We start from the raw sequence: 23,869 nt of genomic DNA on the forward strand, positions 1-23,869 counted from the left end.
TACACGCAAAATTGCCGCGTGACTGGCCGCTCGAGGCACTTTGTCCTCTTCCTATTCGTTTCTCTTAACCACATGGTCAATCTTCCCCTGTGGGTATGGGCCAGAATCATTCAGGACAACGACAACGACCAGCAAATGGGCCGAGAAAACAACAACCGAATGCCATGGCCGGGCTCTCCGCCGAGGAAAATGCCGAGGTAGTGCGATTCAAGAGAACTGCGCAGCGGACGGACAATCGGCGCACCGAAGACCTCTGGCTGGAACTGCGGAGAGCATTCGACGAGGCTCAGGAGAAGCAAACGACCGGACAGCGCTTCGGCGAACTATACTATGCCGCATACGCCATGGTGGTGCGGAACAAAGGGGCACGCCTCTACAAAGGAGTGCGTGAAGTCGTAACGGAGCACCTTACCAACAAAGTTCGACCGCTCATCTTGGCAAAAATTCACGACGACTTCTTGCAGGTACTAATTCAGGCCTGGAGGGACCACCAGAGGAGCATGAAGATCATCGGCGACATCGTGGCGTACATGGACAACGTATTCGTGCCTCGGAACAACGCTGACAGCGTGTCCAAACTGTCGGTTTCGCTGTTCCGAGACAAGGTGGTGCGGCACGCCGACGTGCAGGACCGCCTCCGTGAAACCTTGCTCGGCCTGGTGAAAGCAGAGCGCGAAGGGAAACGAGTCGACAGAATTTTGATGAAGGAGGCATGCGAGATACTCACAAGTTTGGGACTCGATTCAAGGTCGGTCTACGAAGATTTCGAGAGGCCATTCCTTGCTGAGTCGGCGAAATTCTACGCTTTCCAGGGTCAAACTTACGTCGAGAAGATGGACGCCCTCGAATACATCACCAAAGTGGAGCAGCACATCCACGAAGAGTCGGAACGGGCGAGACAGTGCCTGGACGAGTCGACCGCGGTTCCCATCGTGCATGTCGTGATGGAGCAGCTCGTTGGGAAGCATAAGAAGGCCATCGTGGAGATGGAGGGCTCCGGCGTTGTCCATATGCTCGAGAACCGGATGACGCAGGAGTTGAGGCGGACGTTTCGGCTCCTAAAACGCGTGCAGGGTGGCCTCAAGACATTGCTGGACTGCATGAGCAAGTACTTGCGTGACCTAGGAAGATCCATAGTGAGTGATCACGGCGACTCGGTCAGCCTGGTTCCGAAGGTGATGGAGCTGAAAGACCGGTTTGACTACTTTCTGCAACACTCCTTCGACAGCGAGCCGCTGGTCAAGGAGACGATGGCAACCGACTTTGAGTACATACTCAGCCTGACCCGCAAGTCGCCCGAGCACCTCTCAACTTTTGTGGATGATGTGTTGCGGAATAGGATTAAGTGCATGACAAAGCGGAAGATTGACCTGTTGCTGGACAAGGTTGTGGCCATACTTCGGTTCTTGCAGGAGAAGGACCTTTTTGAGCTCCACTACAGGCAGCGCCTGGCCAACCGGTTGTTGCTAGACGACGGCGTTACCGCCGACGCAGAGAGAAGTATGGTCAACAAGCTCGGAAGCATTTGCGGTTGCCAATTCACCTACAAGATGGAAGCCATGTTCAAGGACCTGCTCATCTCCGGTACCCTGATGAAGCAGTTCAAGGTGGTATTGTCTTCTTGCGATATGGATTTGGATGGAGTCGACCTGAACGTGCGCGTGCTCAAGACGGGCTTTCTGGGCCCTGCCTGCCGCCACGCAGCGAATCAACATTCCAGCCACCCCACGCAGCGCGTTCGAGATGTTCCGACTGTTCTACCTAGCCAAGCATGACGGCCGGCAACTGATCCTGCAGCCACATCTCGGCTGGGCCGAAATGAGTGCCGTGTTCTGCGGGCCGTGGAAGGACGAGGAATCTTCGTCTCGTCAAGCGGTGGCGAACACATCGTCCAACGATACCCGAGCCTACACCATCCAGGTGTCGACGTACCAGATGTGCTTACTGATGCTGTTCAACAGCCGCGACAAGATGTCTTACGATGAGATCGCGTCCGAGACGGAGATCCCCGAGAAAGACCTCATTCGCGCCCTGAGTTCGCTATGCACGGGCAAGGCCTCCGAACGCGTGCTTACCAAGACGCCCGACACGGCGGAGGTTCAGAGGGACAACGTTTTCGCCGTCAATGGCGCCTTCATGTCTAGCCGGCAGATAGTCAAAATTCAGTCGTGTCAAAAGGATTCCGCTGATACGGAGTACGATAAGTCACTAGTGGCCAACCTGGGTCAAGAGCGAAAGTATATGATTGAAGCGGCCATCGTGAGGATAATGAAGACACGCAAGAAATTATCGCACAACGACCTCGTTATCGAGGTCATGAACCAGCTTCGAGCAAGGTTTACTCCCAGTTCCGCTACGCTCAAGAAAGTAGTCGACGACCTCATAGGCAGAGAGTACTTAGAGAGGGCTACCGAGGACCCAGGTGTGTACATCTATATGCCATGAAAAAGCGGCGGTGGTATAATGTTTAGCAGCTCACTGGAAACAACTCCGACCACGAATGTGCAAAATATGTGGCTTACCCCCCCCCCCCCCCCCCTCCCGTCCTCCCAATCACGGCTTGTCAGGAAGTCGTTCCCATTAATGAAAAATTTTACCCCCGATGGTACTGAGTTTGTGCTAGTCGGTGCCGAGATAACTATGCATGCGAGAGGCCCTGCATGCCAGTCAGCCTTTCTCTGTAGACCTTTTTTCACGTGCTAGTTCGCTCAGTATAACCAGATGGCGCTGGCTCCACGCCCATCCATTTGTTGCCTCAAAAGCCACGCTGCGTCGTCTCCGCAGCAGTTTGATTCCCGGTCGCGTCGGGCGCGTTGCGAGTTTGGTGCAATGCAAAAACGCTTCTGTACCTAAAATTATGTGCACATTCAACAACACCAGATCGTCGAAATGAATCCGGAGCCTCAGCTCTACTATGTCCCTCATAACCCACTGTGCACTTTGAGGACGCTAAACCCAACATTTCTTTCTTTCTTTTTTATATTTGTTTTAATCTGCTAAATGTGCTGAACGCGTAAACGCTTGAGTAAGGCCGCTCCGTATTTAGTAGATTGGCAACTATAGCGTTATTCAATGGCTGTTTGTGCTGAAAGCTTATTAGATTCCAGTGCCTTGTGTTCACAATGACGAAACATCGAAAAAAGGTGTACCACTCTTTAGTGGCCTTCTGATAACGCTGCTTTTCTTTATCACGGTCCTGCCAGATTTTTATTCGTCCTTATTTATTCGCACAATAGCCCCGGAATAACATTTGGAACGATCATCTGACTCAAACCACAGGTTCTTGCTCTAGTGAAACAATTTTGCGATTTTTTTTTTTTTTTTTTTGTCAGAGGCAACGTACTCGGGGGGAAAATGTGATATCAGATAACAGCAAAAAAATTTGTAGACACTCACTCGCGTTTGTAAATATTATTTTCCGCTCCCCACTGACATCCAACCCCCATTCACTGAAACACACTGAGACTCGCAATCACGTATTAGATATTAGTGCACTCATTATAGCGAGAGTGCCGACCGGTGAGCGGTTTACATGTTTCACATAAGAATGTTCGAAGCCTTACTTTTCGCCCCCAACCACAGCGTAATCTCATGACGAACGATATTACGTCTTTTATTTAAGCTACTACAAAACTTCAAAACATGGATGTTTTAACCTCAGGCGGCGGCACAAAGCGCCTTGGACACATGCGCGATTACGTTGAAAATAACGTAATCACAACGCACCAAAAATGCTTTGCTGAATCAAACACATGACAACCTGTGGCTGACAAGCCATATGTAGTAAATTTTAAAAAATGAGGCAACGACCGAATTACAATAATCCTGATTTATTACAGCGGCATAATGGATACGTTAAATAGCCTGACAAACGAACAAGAATTCAGGATCGCCAGTCAGCCTCTAGAGTCTGCAAAGGAGTACGTTTATCTAAGTCAATTACTCACAGGGAACCCTGATCATGAGAAAGAAATTTACAGAAGAATAAAATTGGGTTGGAGTGCATACGGCAGGCATTGCCAAATCCTGACTGGGTGCTTACCACTGTCGTTGAAAAGTAAAGTGTACAATCATTGCATTCTACCGGTGCTGACATATGGGGCAGAAACATTTGAGGTTAACAAAGAAGCCCGAGAACAAGTTAAGGACCGCACAAAGAGAGGCGGAACGAAAAATATTAGGCCTAACGTTAAGAGAGAGGAACAGAGCGGTGTTGATCAGAAAGCAAACTGGGATAGTTCATATTCTAGTTGACATTAAGAGGAAAAAAGGAAGCTTGGCAGGCCACGTAATGCGTAGGATGGATAACCGATGGAACATTAGGGTTACAGAATGGATGTCAAGAAAAGGGAAGCGCAGTCGAGGACGGTAGAAAACTAGGTGGGGTGATGAAGTTAGGAATTTTGCAGGCGCAAGTTGGAATCAGCTAGCGCGAGACAGGGGTAATTGAAGATCGCAGGGAGAGGCCTTCGTCCTGCAGTGGACATAAATATAGGCGAGGATGATGATGAAACCACCCTGCTACTACGCACCCTTACTGCACACCGCACTTTTAGGGAGCCTACTTGCGCCTACATACGGTATGTCTATAGGCTCCCTACGCACTTTTGACAGCAAGCGCCATCTCTGAAAAATCAATGAAAGCGCTTTGTCGTATGGCTACTGCCATACGGCAAAGCCAGGGTATGCGAAGACCAGCCACCATCTGCCTTTCGTGGGGGTAAAATCTTTCTCATAGCCATAGAGTTTCTCACTATATTACCTAGAGAGAAATCTGGCGCTGCTGCGCTGTGGTATGGTTGGGAATGCTGGTGGTATATTGTGACTTCGGATTGGCATCATTCTCAGAGAGCCAGGACGCCTTGAAGATGCGCCTGGCTAGCACCGTTCCGTCTGTCGCACTGATTCATTTCCTGCTAAGACATCACGTAAAAAGTTGTTTTAGCTTTATTATTACACAAAAACACGTTTTGTTTAATTTTGAGGACTTATTATTGGAAGTACAATAATGCGAAACGTTAAAGTATCAGCTGGCCGCTAAAGTTGGAGGACATACGACAAGATTCTCGCGCGCTTTGGAACAACTTGTCTGTTCTTGCTTTTCTTCGCTTGATTCTGCATTGTAGGTGAGTAAACTTTATTGAGCGATGTAATATGGGTGAATGAAAGCTCTTTTTTTTTGCAGATTTTATGTTATGAACGCATTATTTGTATAGCCATAACCATGGTCTAGGCGAAGCCTCGTACAACACAAGCGTCGCAGACACATATCCCGTCATTCCCATGACGGCACAGCGCCCTCTAGGAAACTCCCACAGACGGTGGCGTCAGATTGCCCTCTAGGTGTTATAGTGAGAAACTGTTTGTTCATAGCCACAGCATAGTCATACCATAGCCATTTTCATACAATTGGGTCATTGTATATATATAGGCATAGTCGTAGCATAGCAAAGCATAGCTTATAATATAGCCACAGCATTGCCATGGCGTAACCATACCATATACCACAGGCATATCATAGTCGTAAGGGGCCATTGGACTGGCTATGCAACTGAGTTATTTACACGCAGGGCATTCGTAGGTGAACCATCTTCAGCATATGACCAATATTTCCGTCGGGGCCCGCTCAGTGTGGCGCGCTCGGTTCGGTACGCCCAGGCGTCTCGCAGATGTAGTTGTTGACTCTGCCGCCGAAGCGCCTCCACCGAGAGATGTAGGCGTACAGGGCGTCGCCCGGACATGCCCTACAGTTGGCGTCGCGGTGACCATGCACGGTGTAGTCTGCACGGATCTTGCCCTGCGACAAACGCGGCGATGATCAAGAACATGTTGCTTGCTCAGCTGGCGCACAGATAACTACATTATTGCGCAATACAGACGACCACACACATAGACGGGACAGGCGCTCACCATTTATCAGCTGTCTATTCAAAATCTAGAGATCAAACGTCCACAAACACATACAGGGTGTCCCAGCTATCACGCACGAAGCCCTAACGAAAAAAGTCCCATCATTCCACGCGGATGAGACAAAGTGAATGTTGTTCGAAGTCTTGTTGAGAAACCGCCAGTAATGTTTATACGCCTACATTCACTAGTCCATTAAAGGTAATTACCTAAATTTATGATTGTTGTTCGAATTGTCGAGATGTCGATTAGGGAGTTGTAGAGAATCGGAAGACACATAAAAGTGACACGCTTACAGCATAGTAAGCATCGCGTTTATTTTCTTCGCCAGAGAGAATTAATGCCCGCGAAAAAAAAAAAAAAAAAAGACCACGTTACTAGGTGCCCGCGCGCGTGGAATAGCAGCACCCTCAAGCAGACTCAGTCCGTTCGTTCAGATGAGCAGAAACCACTGCGGTGCAGCAGATAGCTGCGCGTTCACTCTTTACAAGACGTGCGAAAAGTTCCCGGCGATTGTTGCGTATACCAAACGTCAACTAAACTCGCTGAGCACTCTGAGCGGCAAGCCTGAGATAAACAGCTTGCTTTCCCACTGTGGCTGTTTGATGGTGCTGCTATGCCGTGCGCCGGGCGCGTAGTCACATGTCTTCATTCTGTGGACTCAGCAATCTCTTTTACCGCAAAAATAATTTTCATGGGTCAATGGTTCTTTAGGGCCCATAATTAGAGCAGAAGATATAAAAAAATTACGAGCTATGTCGAATTAGCCATCCCCCTGTTTCAAAAGACATGCTCACCATATCCATCCATCAGCGATCCCCCTGTTTCAAAAGACATGCTCACCATATCCATCCATCCATCCATCCATCCATCCATCCATCCGTCCGTCCGTCCGTCCGTCCGTCCGTCCGTCCGTCCGTCCGTCCGTCCGTCCATCCGTCCGTCCGTCCGTCCGTCCGTCCGTCCGTCCGTCCGTCCGTCCGTCCGTCCGTCCGTCCGTCCGTCCGTCCATCCATCCGTCCGTCCATCCATCCATCCATCCATCCATCCATCCATCCATCCATCCATCCATCCATCCATCCATCCATCCATCCATCCATCCATCCATCCATCCATCCATCCATAGTTCCGATATTTCGAACAATAATGCACTCTAGGGCCAGGCTGGCACTCTCTAATCTAACCACCAACTCCATATGCCCCGTGATCTTGTACAGCCGCACTTTTGTTTTCTTACCATAGCGACGCCGCACTGCAGGAGCCTACTAAGCGCCTCGATCGCCCGCGGTGTCGGCAGGTGGCGCGAGAAGTCGCCGATGAAGGACACGGCGAGCGCGTCTTCGTTATTCCCTTTGGTGTGGGCGCCGCTCGTATCCCAGCCCCGTGCCACGTACACCCTCCCGTCGCCACCGATGAGGAAGCTGTAGCCGAGGTCGAGCCAGTCTGCGAGACGTTGCGGAATATGTACAGTGATTGATGTTTGAAGGCATGGTCTTTTTAGCCGACTACACGTAGGCTTGGCGTATCTGGGATCTGGCTATCTTGTAACCGCTTCCAGAAAAAATGAACGGTCCATTAGGTGACTTCTAGATGTTGTATTAACATGAAACACGTATCAAGTGATAGGTCTCCATGTCGAGAACAATTAGCAATAGTCGTAAAGTGAGGATCCTCGAACCTCTTTATAACGAAGCTGAAGGGGGAGGCGAAATTGCTTTGTTATATCGGTTACTTCGTTGTAACCATTATTGACATCAACTGCTATATATGTCCAAGGGGGTGCACAATTGTTAACATGGAAATAAGACGGTTCTGCGGCCTGCGGAAGCGCTACACGGCCACGTATAAAATTTGAATAAAGAAACAAAAGAATCTTCGGTGTGTGCAACACGCGACTTATCATCTGACACAAGCAGCCTTTAGATAGCTGCCTTCTGTTCCATTGTGATGGTCTTTCGCGTCTGCTTTGCACTTGCCTCGTGGCGGTCAAGCAGCACGTGGCACACAACACAGAGCTCCGCTGTGTGATCGAGGACTCAAGTGAACTTCGCCGCACCGGCTTGGCTCGCTCTGTTCGTGGCCTCAGAGATTTCGCCGATGCCAATGCGATCTCTGAGGCCCCGCTCAACTGCCAGTCCGCGCCGCAGGGAGTGGTAGAAGTGAATGCACGGCATGGGCGTGACCACCGAGATAGCAGCACGGAGATCTCGGAGGCCACAGCCTGCTTGCGCGGCGCGCCACGCAGAAGCGAATGCACTAACATTTCGCACCGCCGTGCGTAACCGTGCAGCCAGGCACGCGCAAGAGAGAGAGAGAGAGAGAGAGAGAGGGCAGTGGAGAAGTGCGATAGTGAGCTGCTGCTTGTGCGCAGGTGCGCAGCTACGCGGAGAAAGATCAGTGTTGCTCGAATACGTATTCGACGCGAGGACACGGAAGTTTTGATAACTGCCGCGGCGATCTAATTGAATTGAATTCTGGGGTTTTTACGTGCCACAACCATGATTTCATTGTGAGGCACGCCATGGTGGGGGTCACCGTGACCCCAATGCACGGAACACGGTCGTTTTTGCATTTCGCCCCCATCGAGATGCGGCCGCCGCGGCCGGGATTTGATCCAGCCACCTGGTGCCTATAGCAGCGCAACACCCGCCGCTAAGCCACCGCGGCAGGTGAGGCGGCGAGCTAGTGCCGAACCCCGTGAAAAGCGATGTAAGTCGGCGCGCAACGATCGGGTAATTTTTAGTTTCGGCGATGAATGTAGTTCGTTATATCCATTGGCAGGAGAATTTCAGTTTGTTAAAACGAGGTTTTAAATACATGGCTCACTATGGGCATTTCAAGGGGAATTTCATTAATTTCGCTATATCTATTATTTCGTTATGACGAGGTTCGAGTTAGTCAAAAAGGAAGTCTAATTAGCCGGAAATGTTATAGGTGTGGTGGGGTGTGGGTGCCTGTGTCGTTGCTGCCCTCTGCTGTGCAACTGCCCAGTTGCTTATTTGAACAACCTTAAAAGGCCAACTGCAACAATTTTGGGGGAACGCGCAAACAGCTTAGTTGGGATAGTGGAGATGTAGAAGAGCCCCCGTGCAAAATTTTACGTTTGAATTACAATTGGAAACGTCACGAAAAGCTCGAAAAAATTGCAATTTTTTGTTACCGAAACCGACAAAAAAAAAAAAACGTCCATTACCGCTCGCCAGAAGTGGCGCAAGACCTAGAACGCGCGGCTACCCGATTAAAGCGCGCTGAAGTATCTCAGAGGCTGTGTGCTGGGACTTGCGTAAAGCGACAACCACCAGGTGCACGCGTCGTCTGCTTAGGTCGTGTTTAATGGCTGCCAACGAGAAAACTATGCAATTGATATAGCCCTGCGGTTTTGCCAAGATAGCTTTACTGGTGTATGCTGTAATGATCTAGAACAAATTTAGCCAAAGTTAAATTTCCTTGCAGTTGGCGTTTATAAGTGGACAAAAAGAAATACACTAAATAAATTTCGACTAACTTATAGTAGACAATTTCGACTGCGGCAGCTAGCAGGGCATGGTGTAAAAATGAAACTCGTGAAACCGGTCTGTCTCAGGCAACGGTGTCTCTTCGCTTCCGCTAATGTCGCCTATACCTCTGGTGTCCATGTGGAAGTTCTGCCAGTGACGCATCCTCTCCGAGCAGCTCGAATAGTCGAAGCACTCCGGACCCTCGGTGTGATGCACGAACATGCGCGGAACGGGTTGAACCTTGAGCTTCTCCCAGCCTTTGGGCGGTCGGGCGCCCCAGGCCGAGCGGGGCACGAAATCGATGCCCGAACAGGCTAGCATCACGCGGATCTTCCGAGCCGGAAGACAGTGTTGCCACCACCACCACCACCACCCCCCGTCGGCGAGACCTGCAAGTTATAAAGTTATGTTGTGGGATTTAAACATACATTAAACCGAAAAGTAAGTTGAACTGTATACTCATATGGTATGGAAATATGCGGCTGCCCCGACGTACAGCCCATCTAGGAACCAACCGTCGTGTAGTGGGAGGCCCGGCTGACCAGCTCCAAAAAGCATTCTTACGTTTGTATGCTACTGACTGCTGTTAAATGCTAACCTGATAATACTCGTTTGAATGCTAACCGATGTAACGATATATGTGTGTCCTGCCGGTATGTTTATGCATGTAATTGTTGCATGGATCCACAATGGCATGATGCTACGGATCCAGATGTTTATTAACATGTTTTTCTGTATGACCACACTGTGTCAAATGAAAGTTCAAATTTACAAAAATATATATATTCTGATTGACAGGCGAGCCTGGTAGACAGGGCGCGACTACTAAACGCTTAAAAACCGCGATTTTGTCCATACATACATTTCTGCACATGATGAATGTATTCTGTGTACATTTGTTATGTCTGGTCAAGCATGGCGCGAAAAAAAAAACAAGAAAAGCAAGTGGTCACCTAAATCTGCTGTCAGTACGCCTGCATCGCATTCGCGTGACTGATATAGTTTGTAAATGACAGATCTAGCAGGGTTTCAGAGGCATCCGTAATTCTTTTTCGGCGTGTTAATTACATCTTGAGATACAAAAGAAAAGAAAATGTCAAGGCAGATTTTGCTTATTAGCAGTCGATAATACGTTAACATTTAAGTCACTACTAAACATGGCACGTAGTCCAGACAAACAGTACTCGGGAACACATTCAAGGTAATCTAAAACGCGGTAACAGGTCCAGAAGGGTGTCTGTACATGAGGACAGTAATTGTACCCACGTATTTAATCGTTAGACGTTCATAGTGAGGATCAATTTATGAGTATTCCGATGATGTTTTGATAGTAAAGTCGCTTTTTCACACAAATAGCCAGACCACCTCCCCTTCTGTTTTCTCGCGATATCGTATCAATCACAATTATATCCAGAGAAATGCATATCACGGCAGTATCAGGTCTCTGTGAATGCTAAAATGTCGAAATGGCGATCAAATGTATCTAAAAACAGGCAAACACACTCTTGCTTATGTCTTACCCGCCGCGGTGGCTCAGTTAGCTGAGGCATTGCACTGCTGTGCCCTAGGTCGCGGGATCGAATCCCGGCCGCGGCGGCCGCATTTCGATGGAGGCGAAATGCAAAAACGCCCGTGTGCTTGCGTTGTAGTGCACGTTAAAGAACCCCAGGTAGCCAAAATTAATCTAGAGCCCTCCACTACGGCGTACCTCATAATCAGAACTGGTTTTGGCACGTAAAACCCCAGAAAGAAGAATGCTTATGTCTTAAATTTCGCGCGTTTAAATTTAGCACTGAAATAGCTGCTTTACATCCCACGTAGCTTTTATCTGCTGAAAAAAAGTAGCATCATAATAGCCATGCAACCGTGAACATGAAGCCATGAGCTAGGCCGACAGATAAAAACGAGAGAACGAAAAAAAAAAGTAAAGTCGTACAACTTTATGAGCTATCGCACCCTTTCCAGGTCCTCGGCTGTTCTTATTCTAACAATGCGATGACGTGAGCTTCGCCTCATAAACATCTTGCCATCTTAAACCCAAGAAAACTGATAATCCAGTTCGCGGGCTTTACCGACACCACCTAGATAGCACAGGCCTACGCACTCCGATCTATGACGTCATGCTACCTGCCCCGAAATTTCCATTGCCAAGGCTGGCGTGACGAAAGCGGTGACGTCAAAATCACTGTTGCTTACGCGGGAGCATCCCCATTAGATTATATGGCAGTCGGGCCAGATAGCATGACGTCATGATTGGAGTGCGTAGGCCTTGTGCTATCTAGGTGGTGTTGGCTTTACACCCCATGTGCCAAAATAGCTTTTTGTTTTGCGCAGTTTGGTTTTCATTCAAGATCTTCGACTTTGCTTTTCTTCGTGTCGTGTCTTCTTCGTGTGTATGTGTAATTATTTGCGCTATATGTGAAAGTAACATAGCTTTTCTTAGATCGGCTCGCTTTCTGAGCCAGTTATCTCGTGCGAGACGAGATGAAAAGCGTACCAAGATTGGGACGGGCGTTTTGACTTCGTCTTTTCCTGCTCTGATAGCAAGCCCGTGGACGGCTTTTATATCTGACTAGGACAATCTAGGCAGTTCCAAGTCATTAACCAAGATGTTCAGTTTCGTTCATTTGATGCGGCAGCCCATGTATTTCGAAGTTCAGTCGCCTGCTGTACTGGTCTAGATCGTTCATTTCTTGCTTAAGCTTGTCCATTTCCTGTTCTTCTGCCTGCTCCTCAAGCTTTCTTAACCGCGTCTTTAAACAGTCTATGTTGGTATTTTGTTTATTCATTTGGATCACTACTTCATCGTACCTGTCAGATATTGCTTGCACAGACCTTTCAAGGGCATCACCAGTGGTAACAATGCCTTCAAGAGCGTCAACTTTCGCTTTGATTGTGAGTAGCACAGAGAGCTTCTGGTGTATTTGAACATTTTTTGCAACAATATTCTGGCTTCTACTGATTTCTTTTTGTACGCGCTCTCTGTGACACCTGAGCATGAACTAAGATTAAGTTCATAATTGCACTCTGAACAGGATAAATGTAATTTATTGGTTGGGATAAACTGGTGACCAACAACGCAGCTGCTTGCCATTAAGCGTTTACTCAGCGGCACTGGCAACCGTTACTTCGTTAGAGATTGAAACGTAAAAGGACAAGGTCGAACACCAACCTGCAAGTTGGACGATGGTCTCGCTAGGAGCAGGGCGACAGACCATATGATGCCACTACTGTTGAGCATGTGTGAATTTGCGCATGATGTTCGCTGTTTTCGAAGAAGCTCTTTGATGACGTATGTCAGTACGTGGGCCCTTGGTCATCACGTTTTCACCCACGTGACTTCAGTGCCCAACCCTAACTAAAACACTGCTTTAACGCATCACGAATGTTACGACTAAGTGCCGACTAAGTGTCGGAGTACGCTTTCGGAGCTGTTAGTTGAAACGTGTTGAAACTCGGCCGTTATTTTAAAAATTTGCGAAGCATTGTGCCCATTCCGTTACGCTGGGCATCACCGTGAAGTTCCACGTTAATGCCGAAGGGGCAATGTCCAAAACTCCTGGCTATGCAGTTAGTTGGTGGCTCCGAGATTAATTTTTGCCTCGTGGGGTGCTTTAGCGTGTACGCCCATCGCGGTGGCTATGGTCTTGGCGATGGCATTGCGCTGCTGAGTGGGTTCCATCCCGGCTGCAGTTGCCGCATTTCGATGGGGGCGCATTGGAGAAAAGAAAAACGCTCTTGTACTTAGATTTAGGTGCACCTTAAAGCGCCCCAGGTGGTCAGAATCAATCTTCAGTCCCCAACTACGGCGTGTCTCATAAACAAGCCGTGCTTTTGGCCACGTAAAGCCCCACAATTTCATTCATTTCTCGAGGAAAAAGATGCCACGTCCCGCGATGGTACTGCACGCAACCGCACATCCTATACCGACTACGATAAACGTTACGAGAGGTCCATGATCAGTTATGAATTCTAATGCTGCCGTGCATAGGGCAGGGCTCCGCTTATCGAATTCAAACGAGCCAATTAATGGGCGCGTGCCTTTCGCTGTTCGGAATGCCGTCTCATTCCGGTCGTACAGACCAAGCGGCCGGTGCCGGAAGCATTTGTAGGGAGCTGAAACAGCCGCAGCGCCATCGGGCCAGGGCGCGGTGTATATCGGTAAAACTATAATATCGGCAACCAGGCGTTAAATTTCGCATGCCAATAGCAGCGCCGTAACACACAGCCTAAGCGAGTGGTGGAAACAATTTTCAGCAGCACATGCTGTGATTTCGCGTTATCGATTTCACCGCTCAACTTGAAGCACATGTGTCCGGATTCTGACCAGACTGGAAATCGGCGTGCTATAGAACGCTCGCCGGCTGCTAGAACGCGCGCCGGCTGCTAGAACGCACGACATGGTATCGTCCAACATGTCGTACCTAGGGAGCCTACATGCAAGCGCTGTTTTAGCGTTGTTTTAGCCGTATAGCGCTGTTTAGCCGTATAGCGCTGCAAGCGCTGTTTTAGCCGTATAGCGCTTCCTGGCCAGCGCTGGTTCCTCATAAGGAAAATTTTCTACAGTGCCTCAAGAGCTGGCCCTAACACACAGAGCGTAGGAAGCGGTTTTCGCGGCATAGAGAATGTTGCAATATTGCGTCAGAAAATTCACCAGTCATCCTGAGGCACATGTGTCATATTAGCTTCTGACCTCACTGGTCGTTGGCTTGCTAGAACGTATAAAAGCGCATGCGCTCATGCACTCCTCGCAATGCGCATGGCCATGGACAGAACTGCCTAAAGCAGACGCTGACGCAGGCTTTTATGGTTCGAAATGTGGCACTTTCGGGGCTTCTCTAATGGACGGTGTCAGCGCATTTTAGTTGCACTCTCATATACTGCCCTATAGCCAACGCACTGCAGACCTGATCAAACGCAGCTCTGACGTCATATCAATGGCCGCACTTCATACTTACGACATGCGCTCTGTAGATTCTCCGATAACAGTCCACTTTCGTCACAACTGTGCAAAGACTGACACTTCCCTTCGCGTAACAATCACTAGGGTTTGCACGTTGTTTGCGACGACAGGATGCTGCCGCATTCCTAGCAGCTTCGCGACTCTGAAGAAGAAGAACGTAAGTTATTGCCGTCACATTTCAAGCACCGTTTAATGTGCTCTCAGGTGTATAGCTAAAGTATGGAACACTGTATATTTTTTAGCTCGGAGCCTAACGTAGGAGTGCTTTCTTTTTCACCTCCTTCGTCTTCTTTCTTATTAACAGTGGTTTTCGGTTGAAGATGAGCGTCGCGAACTTGATGTAATGTTGCTACGTGTATACGCTTGGAAATGGATGCTTGCACAGTACGTGCAATTTCACTCGAACAAAAGATTTTTACCAGAATTTGACAGTATTTTGCCAGGAATAGAAGCAACCTTAAGTTCCCTCCTTTGTATTTAGGCGCAAGAAGTGCAAACTTAACTGCGGCGTTTCCTTCGGGGAGACTTGTTGGCCCAGTTGATGGTTGCTTACGGGGCATGATCAGTGCTGCGCGAAGACACAACCACGAAGGATCGCACACACGTCACTAGGCACTATACTGTAACAATAACCTACACTAACAATGTGGTCGTTGTGCGTCTGACACGTTTCTGTAATTAAAGCGATGCTTTCATTGGCTCTTCCCGTTCACTTTTCGTGGACGTTAATTGTCCGTGTGGCCGATCGAGTAAGCTGGGCCGAACTCGGTAAAAGTTTTCAGTCAAAAGCGGTGATTTGGCTGTCTGTGGATCCTACACTTTGCGCGATGTGCGTCCTATAGCAAGGGCTTTAACGCCGATTTGTAAGCCCGGGCCTATCCTGGAGCCAGTCCAGCGCCACACCATTCAACGCCTCAAATAATTAACCGTTAGAGCTAACCAATCCTATACGTACGACTACGAGAAACGTTAGCAGAGGTCAATTAGCACATCTGATCAGGTCTATACACCATGGAGCTATCGCTTGACTTTGACAATCATCTTTGTACGATTCCGGCCCGATGTTCTTTGCTGCGTGTGTTGCACCGCACTATAGGTCCTTTTGTTTGCCTTTGCGAATGTTAGCTGACAGACAGCATATGGCAATGCTCGCCGCCACCAACTGAATGAGCTCTGAAACCGCATTGGTTACCTTGTGTCAGCGGAAGTTTTCGTTCTTTCACCCGCCTTATATATTCCTATATGCAGTACGAAGTCACTTGGTTGTCGGTCTTTTACGCGTTTATGCGATGTTGCAAAGAACTTTTTTTTTTCTCTTTTTGTCTGCTTTTGTTATAGCGGTGTCAGGCCAGACGCAGTCCACGCTGTATACCGTCACCACAACTCTGGCGCGACAAGTATGCATCCGGCACCACCTAGCTCCGACGATGACGATGGATCCGACCGGGTCCCGTGGCAACTGCTCATCTCGCATTTCCTGCACAAGCAGTACCGACGGTGTCAACGTATTTTCGTACCTGCGAACATTCTGTTTTGCATCGGCTTGTTGACGGCTTTCGCATTCTCGGTCCTCTTCGAATATGTCGACTACCATTTTTTGGTAAAACCGGCGGTTCCGTTCTCGATGCCGTCGCCACCCTGGACCTTCTGGCGACAACGGAAATACGACAGCGGCATGCCGCGCATCCTACTTTGGAACCGCGTCGCGGGTTGGTCCTCGTGGTACAACGTGACCATCTGCCCACTCAGTGCTGCTGCTGCTGCTGCTGCTGGCGATGAACTCTCTGTAGCGTGCGAGATCACGGACAGTCGTGCCCGGCTTGTATGGAGCGACGCCGTCGTGTTCGAAGCGGAGCGGATCAGTCCCAAAGACATGCCGAGTCGTCGCCTCGAGTTTCAGACGTGGGTCCTCTGGACGCAGAGCCACGTCTCTCCCGTGGGTGGATCGTCGTTCCTCGAATCGCGGGCCGTTGAAACTCGCGGCCACTCTCACCCGGGGATTCGCACGAAGTTCGACTGGACCATGGGTCGCCGGGAACTTGCCGACGTCGTGACGCCTTACAAGTCTTGGCGCTGCAGCGACGCCGCGTCCGGAAGCACGACCACGGTGGCCGAGGCCGCTCGGCGCAACCGTGAAGCTCTCGGCTACACCGGGCGAGCACGGAGAGACGCTGTCTGGATTGTCGGCCAGCGCGAATGGGACATGTACGGAGAAGCCAGTGACGTCGGGCTCGATGGAGCGAGCGGAACGGACTCCGAGCGCGAGTTCGTGGGCGTCGACCTCATTCCCGACTGCGGGCGATCAAGCTGCGGGTCTCGACGGGAGTGCTTGCGAGAGATCGCCTCCAACTATCGCTTCATCGTCGTCACGATGGATCCCGACTGCTTCCACGGTCCGTACGAATTGATCTACGACGCGTTCGAGTACGACCTCGTTCCCGTCCTGCTGGCGTCGCCCCACGCGACGATCAGTGTTCCTTGGCAGTCCGTGGTGTACTCGGCCGAGTTTGAGCGACTCGGCACGTTGGTGGCCTTTCTGCGCTCCTTGGCGATCCGGCGCGTCGACTACGAGCGCTACTTCCGCTGGAAGGAACGCTGCTCCCTGATTCCCGTCGACGACTTTTGTCCGCTCTGCCTCGCTCTCAATGACCGATTCTTTCACGGCCGACATCCACCGGACGCTTGCTACCGGCGGATGCGTCGCTTTGCGGATTTTCGCAAAGCATTCCGGGCGGCGCCCGTATGGTTTGAACTGGGCCTTCTATGGATTCGAACGTACTGATCTTCAATGAAACAAAGTAGGTCTAAAAAAGCAATGTCCTTTAAACCTCCTTGATTAGAACTAAGACGTGCGCCATTGGATGTACGAAAGGTAGTATACAATTCGCAGTTTTGCAGCGCACGCCTCTTTCTGCGTTGAGTGTCGTGTTCGCTTGTTACTATATATGCATGCATATTCTTATATACTCTGCTATATATACATGCGTATATGAAATGAAGCAATAAATGGCTGGGGCTTTGGGACACTGTTGGCTTTTCTTTTCTCGTCATATCGCCATGCCCGCTAATAATCGGCACGGTGAAGCCGCGCCTCCATCAACCACATTTTTCGTGCATTTAGCCTCTTCTTGTTTGTTTTCACTACCATTTTTTGTTTACTGGCGACTGCGCTTCATTCTTGATATTTTACGCAACGAAATGGTCATTTCACTGTAAACGACTACAACTGGTGGCTGAATAAACGTGCCGGCGTTATCTGCGGTTATGCGTAGAGTAGCTCCTTCTATTTTTCTCGACAACATCTGGTTCTGTGTTGGTGTAGTAACGAAGTAGCATTACATGCTGAGAGGGTCAGCAAAGCGAAACGATTGCCTCAGGCTGGAAGATCGTTCGTTGACAACTTTGCCCTTCTTCGACGAAATAAAAAAAAAATCACCGACGATTGCGATACTTCCTAATGCGAAATTTGAGCGCAGCTCTACACTCGCTTTCATTTCGCGATATATTGAGACAAAGAATTTGAGAGAGACATGTAGCAGAGTCAGCGATCGTCGAAAATCTGATGTACGGGTCAAGCGCGTCGGCTTTTATACATGACTCGTCGAAGGTTCCAGTGTAATCGCTGGTGCCCACGTGACTTCCAGAAAGTACTACACAATTCGCGTCGCGCATACAATCAGATTACAGAAAGCTTTGATGACAACAGCCAGCGGAGGAGGATAACATTCGAGAAACTACTGATATATCCAGGCGCGTCGTGCGTCGAGGGATTACATTCTTTAGCCGGTAAGTAGCAATGACCGAAGAAAGATAAAGAAGTCATCGGTGAACAGACTACGGTGCGCTACTCTGGCGCCATCTTGTAGCGGTCGTCGCTGCGACTGCGCTTTTTTTCTCACGCTTTCGCCTTACCCCCGCTCCGCCTCATACTTCCGCTGCACCCTTCTCCCCCGCTTTCCTCCTCGCGCTCTCTTCGCTCTCGCAGCTTTTTTCATCCCCCGCTGCGCTCCGCGTCGCCCTTTCATCCCCTACGCTCGTTCGCTTGGTTACGCCGGGAACGCCGAAGCTCGACGACGGAACGGGTGCCTAAGAGCTGCGCTGTAAAGAAAAAAAATTCACAGCATATCCACGGGGTGAATGATGATGAGTGGGCGAAGCTCCGGAGGGAATCATCGGATCTCCCGCTTAAGGGGACGCTAGCACAAACGAGTTAGAAACGTGCAGTACTCTCTAGTAAGGGGGAGCGGCCACAGCTTCTTACGCAGCCATTTACACATGCCGGAATGTGCACCGCGTTTGCCGACGCCATCACATGACTGCTGATAGAGTATACCCCCCGTATTCATAAACGCTCCTCGACTTGCCACCGCTTTGGGCAGCGCGTTCGAAACGCGTTGAAGGTAAGGTGGAGAGGCCACAGCGTCTTACACCATCTTCTACACGGCCGTAACGCGCGCACAAACGCGTTGAAACGCGCTAGAAACGCGTTCGTTAATGTGGGTATTTATAGCCATCGTGGTGCGTTTGTCCATGTCCGCTTCGTGGTGTAGTGGGCTAACGCCGCGCGCTCGGAAGCGAGGGGTCCCTGGTTCGATTACGCGCTACGGACACAACTTCGGAATTTTTTTCTCATTTTTCTCAGACTGGTTACACACTACTACTACGACGGGGACGGAACGGGTGCCGCTATAAGGAGCTTCGCCCCTAAAAATGGAGGCCTGGGTGCAGCTCATTATAAGGGCTCTAGTTTGAACTTTGGCCACTTAGATTGTTTACCGTGCTGCAGTCGCGATCGTTATGTCCGTGAACACTGCAGCCCCTCCATACACGTTTCCGCCGCTGCGGTGGCACGTGGACGGTTTTGTGAACCGATCGTGTAGGCCGATAGCTAGAGGCTCTTGCGAGTGCACTGCTGTGCAGAATGGCGAGGTGGGCCAGTTGGTTGATCATGTTCATGGTGACAGTAACACTCGGCCCGACAGGGTCAAATACGGACAGAAAAATAAGATAAAAACGCTTTAGTCGTCTTTTACGGTCCATGGTCGCATCCAAGAGGTGGCGCCACTAGCAACTTCAATGGAAGCTTTGCTTGCAGAAGCTTTGATTTTCCTTGCGTTTCTGTCGGTTTCAGTTCGAAGCAGTTCACACTCTTATTTGTTTTTAATTTTGGCATACTTGAGAGTCTTTACATAGCACTATATTTCTTTAGGCCACATGATATTTGTCATAATAGTACCTTGTGGAAAAGGAAGACGGCAACTCTTGGGCAATTTGCTGCCTATCCTAACTCTTTAACCTTTTGTGCAAAGAGGTCGTCGCTGACGGATTTTGCTTGTTTGGAAGGGGCCTTCGAATTTTCCAAATTATCGGGCAATCGTAAAAAAAATTGAAAGAAAATTTTGAATGAAAGGGAGGGTGACCAAATATACGGTTTTATGCCGTGTCGACCTATTGTAAAATTTTGTCTGACAGAAAACAGTGCGCGCATACTACCCAGCTGGGCTAAAAAAAGAAAAACATCAGGCATGCTAACCAGGTTTGTGCCTTTGCTTAGCCAAAATGAATTTTTATATATGGCTGAAATATTTCATTGTTCCACTTTAGTTGTTCCATGCTTCACAGTAGCCTTCTGCGTTTATTATTAACCATCATTACGCCGGCACACATTTATTAAATCAAATCAGGTTTATTTTTTCCATAAAGAAATGGAGGGAGGCCTGAACAAAAAGTGAAAACTAGTTCACTTGACAATCAGGCTCAGGCATATGCTTATGTACAGCTATATAAGGGTGAGCAAAATGAAGATAACAGGGCTGTTGCTGACACAAAGCTTTCATTTGCAAGTACAGCAAGCCATTGTTTCATGCACTTCAATTCATGTGCAACGGCTCGACTTCAGCTGCTTGGCCCTCTGCCGCTTTCCTGCCTTGTCCCAGTTAATTCCTTTCACATAAAAATGCAGACGTGTGACAATGTAAAAACTAATTATTTTAGCTGCATGTGAGGCTAAGAGCGTGCACATTGCAGCCAACTTCGAGGGGAAGCTTACTCTTAACAACTGCCAGCATGTCCATAACGCTGTCAGAGTGTGGCTCACTCTGACAGAAGCATTCTGTGAAAAGATCCTCTAGCTTTTTCACGAAGCCGTACAGCTGACTGGAGGGATAAAGGAGGCCTCCTCGGTCACAGAAGTTTGTTAGCCGGGCAAGTTGAAAACTTTCGCCTGGTGTCATAGTAAGCAGCTTTATGCATTCTTGGCATTTTGTGCTGGAATTGACAATACACTCCCGCGCAACATAACCCGCAATGTGGTAAGTGAGACTCGAGTCGCTTCTGGCCACGTGCTGGTTATGGTCGTTCGAAACCCACAGGCCCGTGCAATGCTGGGGTACCACGTTTTGTGTGGCCTCTGTGGCATTAGCGCTAGCAGCAGTTTGACTGCACTCATTTCGGTCACATGGTGCTTCGAGATAGTCAACTTCTAGTAAGGAGGCAAGTGTACCTTCCTCGCAGTTTCCTTCGCTAACTGACCTAACTAGACCATAAAAAGAAAGACAATTCACAGTGATCAGGAACAGCGGTGGAGTTGAGCACAAAACGTGGCTCGAAATGGAGCTCGCATACTGCGCTCGTGTCGTCCAGGGGAATTGTCAGCTCTGTGGAGGTTTTTTCCCACTCTTTCCGCCTATTTTTATCCTTCGGGACGCAAACCAGGACGACTTCGGCCCATCCTTCACATAAACATAGCCTGTTTGGCACCCAGGCGCGTAACAGTGATTTTTGTCGATGCCGCGGCATGGCTCAGTTACTGGAAAGCATGCTAATCTATTGCAGGCTATGTGCGAAATAAACACTGAAGGAAAAAAAAAAAAACCACGAGACAACGTCCACAAAAAAAAAAAAAAAAAAAGCAACGCAGCTCAGCAACTCCAACTAATATGATTGGGCATTGGGCGGGCACTGGGCAGCTGCGCCGTCGCATCCACGCTCCATTGAAACTGACGCCAGCGCCGCCGCTCGGGCTATCGGAGAAGCTCATATTTGTGACATTCGTGGAGCCGCCGCATCGCATAGCCTCTGCCGGAGAGTAAGCCCACTGCCCCCTTCTAGTACACTGTAACCACGCGAACGCGCTCGTGCCACTGTCCCGCGTTCGTCATCGTCGTCTTCTTCCTCAGCTGGCTCCGTTGCCGCTCATCATTCCAGCGTAGAATTTCCCTTCTCTTCTGTCGTCGTAATGGGGAGGCTGAGTTTATAGAGCTATGAGCCATTCACTGTATTACGTGACGGACAGCTTTAATTTTGAAGAATCACAAGCGGCAATGGGGCAACAACGGCGGAATGCGGGCATAGCGTCAGTGACGTCGTTCTCTCCGTCTCAGCCGAACGAGTGTGTAAGCTCATCAAGAAACACAAAGATGTAACCAATGATTGAGAAAGACTTTAATGAACCGTCGGGATTAATCCAGTCATAAACACCGGGGCCGCACGTTTCAGCTTCGCTAGTTAATAATCTGACGGAGTGCTTCGGAGGGTAATTTTCTTCTTTTTTATTATTATTTTTTGACCCGTTGAGTACTACCTCCACGATGCAGTCTTAGTTTGTAGGTAGGTCTAGCGGAGGAACTCCCGACTCGCGCGTCGTCTGCTTCCCGCACGGCATCATGGAAGCGACAAAACATGTGGTCTCGTGCGCATTCACTTGATGCATGGTCTCGTAGTATAGATTGCAGCAGACGACGCTTTGAGCGCGACTACGGCAGTACATCCGCTAACACTATGGCATACAAACTACAACAGTGCGCTAGCAGCTCTCCAGAGGGCTCTGCGTTGGTCCAGCGGCTAAAGGGCCTTTAAGAGCGGCACGTGGTCCAATGTCAAAATATTCAGTGGCGATTCAGTGGTATATAAATGCGAGATTAATGCGTTAGCATTACGTCTCCCCTCTTTGACGTGCCGGATCCACGAGTTAAAGCCGCGTCCTCCACATTGCAAAGTGTTGTTCAGGAGCTCGCTCGACACACGTCCTGCCTCGTGGGGGAGCGAAGTGCAACTGACAGTGGTCCGGAGCCAAGGAGGTCCGGAGCCGGCCACCATCACTTGTATTATACCGGGTGTTTCAGCGAACACTTTCAGAAATCTTTAAAGGTTGCCCGTGGAAGATAGCACAATTCGAGTTCATGAGCATGGTCTACTCGAAGAGGCGGACATACTTGCATGAAATATTGAAATGCATGATGGACTAATTAACAAAAATTTACGAATTACGTTTTTAACTAATTACCTTAAGGTCCATATTGCAGTTTACAAATTCTAGCCGTGGAGTTCGCAAGGCGAGGATCCACTTGGAACGAATTCTCAGGATGACACCAGTTTCGAAATATTAATTCCCGAAGTTTGCGGAGAAATGCATTGGCGTTCCTCTTATTTTTATGATTCAATGCATAAAACGACATTTTCTTAAGACGCATACACATATTACTTCACGTACTTAATACGTAGTATGTGAAGGAATCCATATCCATTTTGACCACCTTGGGTTATCTTTAACGTGCACATAAATGAAGTATACGACCGATTTTGCATTTCGCCTCTCATGAAAATGCGGCGACCGCGGCGTGGATTCAGACCTGCGACCTCTAGCTCGTCAGCGCGAAACGCCACATTCACTCTGAATAACCGCGCCGGCAAGCGATGCAAAGCTTCATTACTATACAGAACGAAACTGCATGCAAACCTTGAAAGAGTACAATCATTGCATTCTACCGATGCTAACATATGGGAGCAGAAACTTGGAGATTAACAAAGAAGCTCGAGAACAAGTTAAGGACCACAAAAAGAGCGATGGAACGAAAAATGTTAGGCGCAACGTCAAGAGACAGGAAGAGAGCGGTGTGGATCAGAGAACAAACGGGGATAGCCGATATTCTAGTTGACATCATGCGGGGAAAATGGAGCTGGGCAGGCCATGTAATGCGTAGGATGGATAACCGGTGGACCATTAGAGTTACAGAGTGGATATACCAAGAGAAGGGAAGCGCAGTCGAGGACGGCAGAAAACTATAGGTGGGGTGATGTTAGGAAATTTGCAGGCGCAAATGGGAATCAGCTAGCACAAGACAGGGCTAATTAGAGATCACAGGGAGAGGCCTTCGTCCTGCAGTGGGCATAAATATAGGCTGATAATGATGATGATACTTACAGTAGGCGTGCGTTCATCCATGTCTGTCTCCAACCTACACTTCTGACTGCGCGGTATAATCTCGCTTCGCACATGCCTGCAGAACCACGCCAGGTGTTGGCGGACTGTATATACCTCGGCGTCATTTAGCCTGTTCTCACCTGGAGTGGCAGTCATCCCAAGCAGTGCCGCGGTGACTATAACCGTAACAGCGAGACGACGTCGAATCATGTTGATCCACAAGCTTCGCACATCTGTATATAATTATCGACCACGACTTCCAGACTACACGAGATCATATGCTTTGTAGAAACTGCGCTC

At 49.1% G+C, this 23,869-nt stretch overlaps 4 protein-coding genes across 5 annotated transcripts; 3 read left to right on the forward strand and 1 right to left on the reverse strand.

Moving 5' to 3' along the window:
* Positions 1-164: 164 nt before the first annotated feature.
* Positions 165-1,775, forward strand: LOC119458474 (cullin-3). Its single transcript, XM_037720316.1, has one exon. The coding sequence runs from the start codon at positions 165-167 to the stop codon at positions 1,773-1,775; it is 1,611 nt and encodes a 536-aa protein (XP_037576244.1).
* Positions 1,776-1,818: 43 nt separating this feature from the next.
* LOC119458475 (cullin-3-A) lies at positions 1,819-2,445 on the forward strand. Its single transcript, XM_037720317.1, has one exon. It carries the CDS (start codon positions 1,819-1,821, stop codon positions 2,443-2,445), a length of 627 nt encoding a protein of 208 aa, XP_037576245.1.
* Positions 2,446-5,544: 3,099 nt separating this feature from the next.
* LOC119457538 (peptidoglycan-recognition protein SD) lies at positions 5,545-23,869 on the reverse strand. The gene is made up of 4 exons (XM_037719140.2): positions 23,710-23,869; positions 9,530-9,793; positions 7,145-7,350; positions 5,545-5,797 (listed from the first exon to the last, which is right to left on the reverse strand). The coding sequence occupies exons 1-4, from the start codon at positions 23,777-23,779 to the stop codon at positions 5,627-5,629; spliced, it is 711 nt and encodes a 236-aa protein (XP_037575068.1). The 5' UTR covers positions 23,780-23,869; the 3' UTR covers positions 5,545-5,626.
* LOC125946616 (alpha-(1,3)-fucosyltransferase C-like) lies at positions 12,089-17,635 on the forward strand. 2 transcript variants are annotated; one of them, XM_049670162.1, is made up of 2 exons: positions 12,089-12,299; positions 15,706-17,635. In XM_049670162.1, the coding sequence occupies exon 2, from the start codon at positions 15,767-15,769 to the stop codon at positions 17,147-17,149; it is 1,383 nt and encodes a 460-aa protein (XP_049526119.1). In that variant the 5' UTR covers positions 12,089-12,299; positions 15,706-15,766; the 3' UTR covers positions 17,150-17,635. The 2 variants fall into 2 exon arrangements, with proteins under 2 accessions (XP_049526119.1, XP_049526118.1); XM_049670161.1 differs by lacking the exon at positions 12,089-12,299 and adding an exon at positions 13,803-14,524.

This window comes from Dermacentor silvarum, chromosome 7, assembly GCF_013339745.2.
Source record: "Dermacentor silvarum isolate Dsil-2018 chromosome 7, BIME_Dsil_1.4, whole genome shotgun sequence".
NCBI lineage: Eukaryota > Metazoa > Arthropoda > Arachnida > Ixodida > Ixodidae > Dermacentor > Dermacentor silvarum.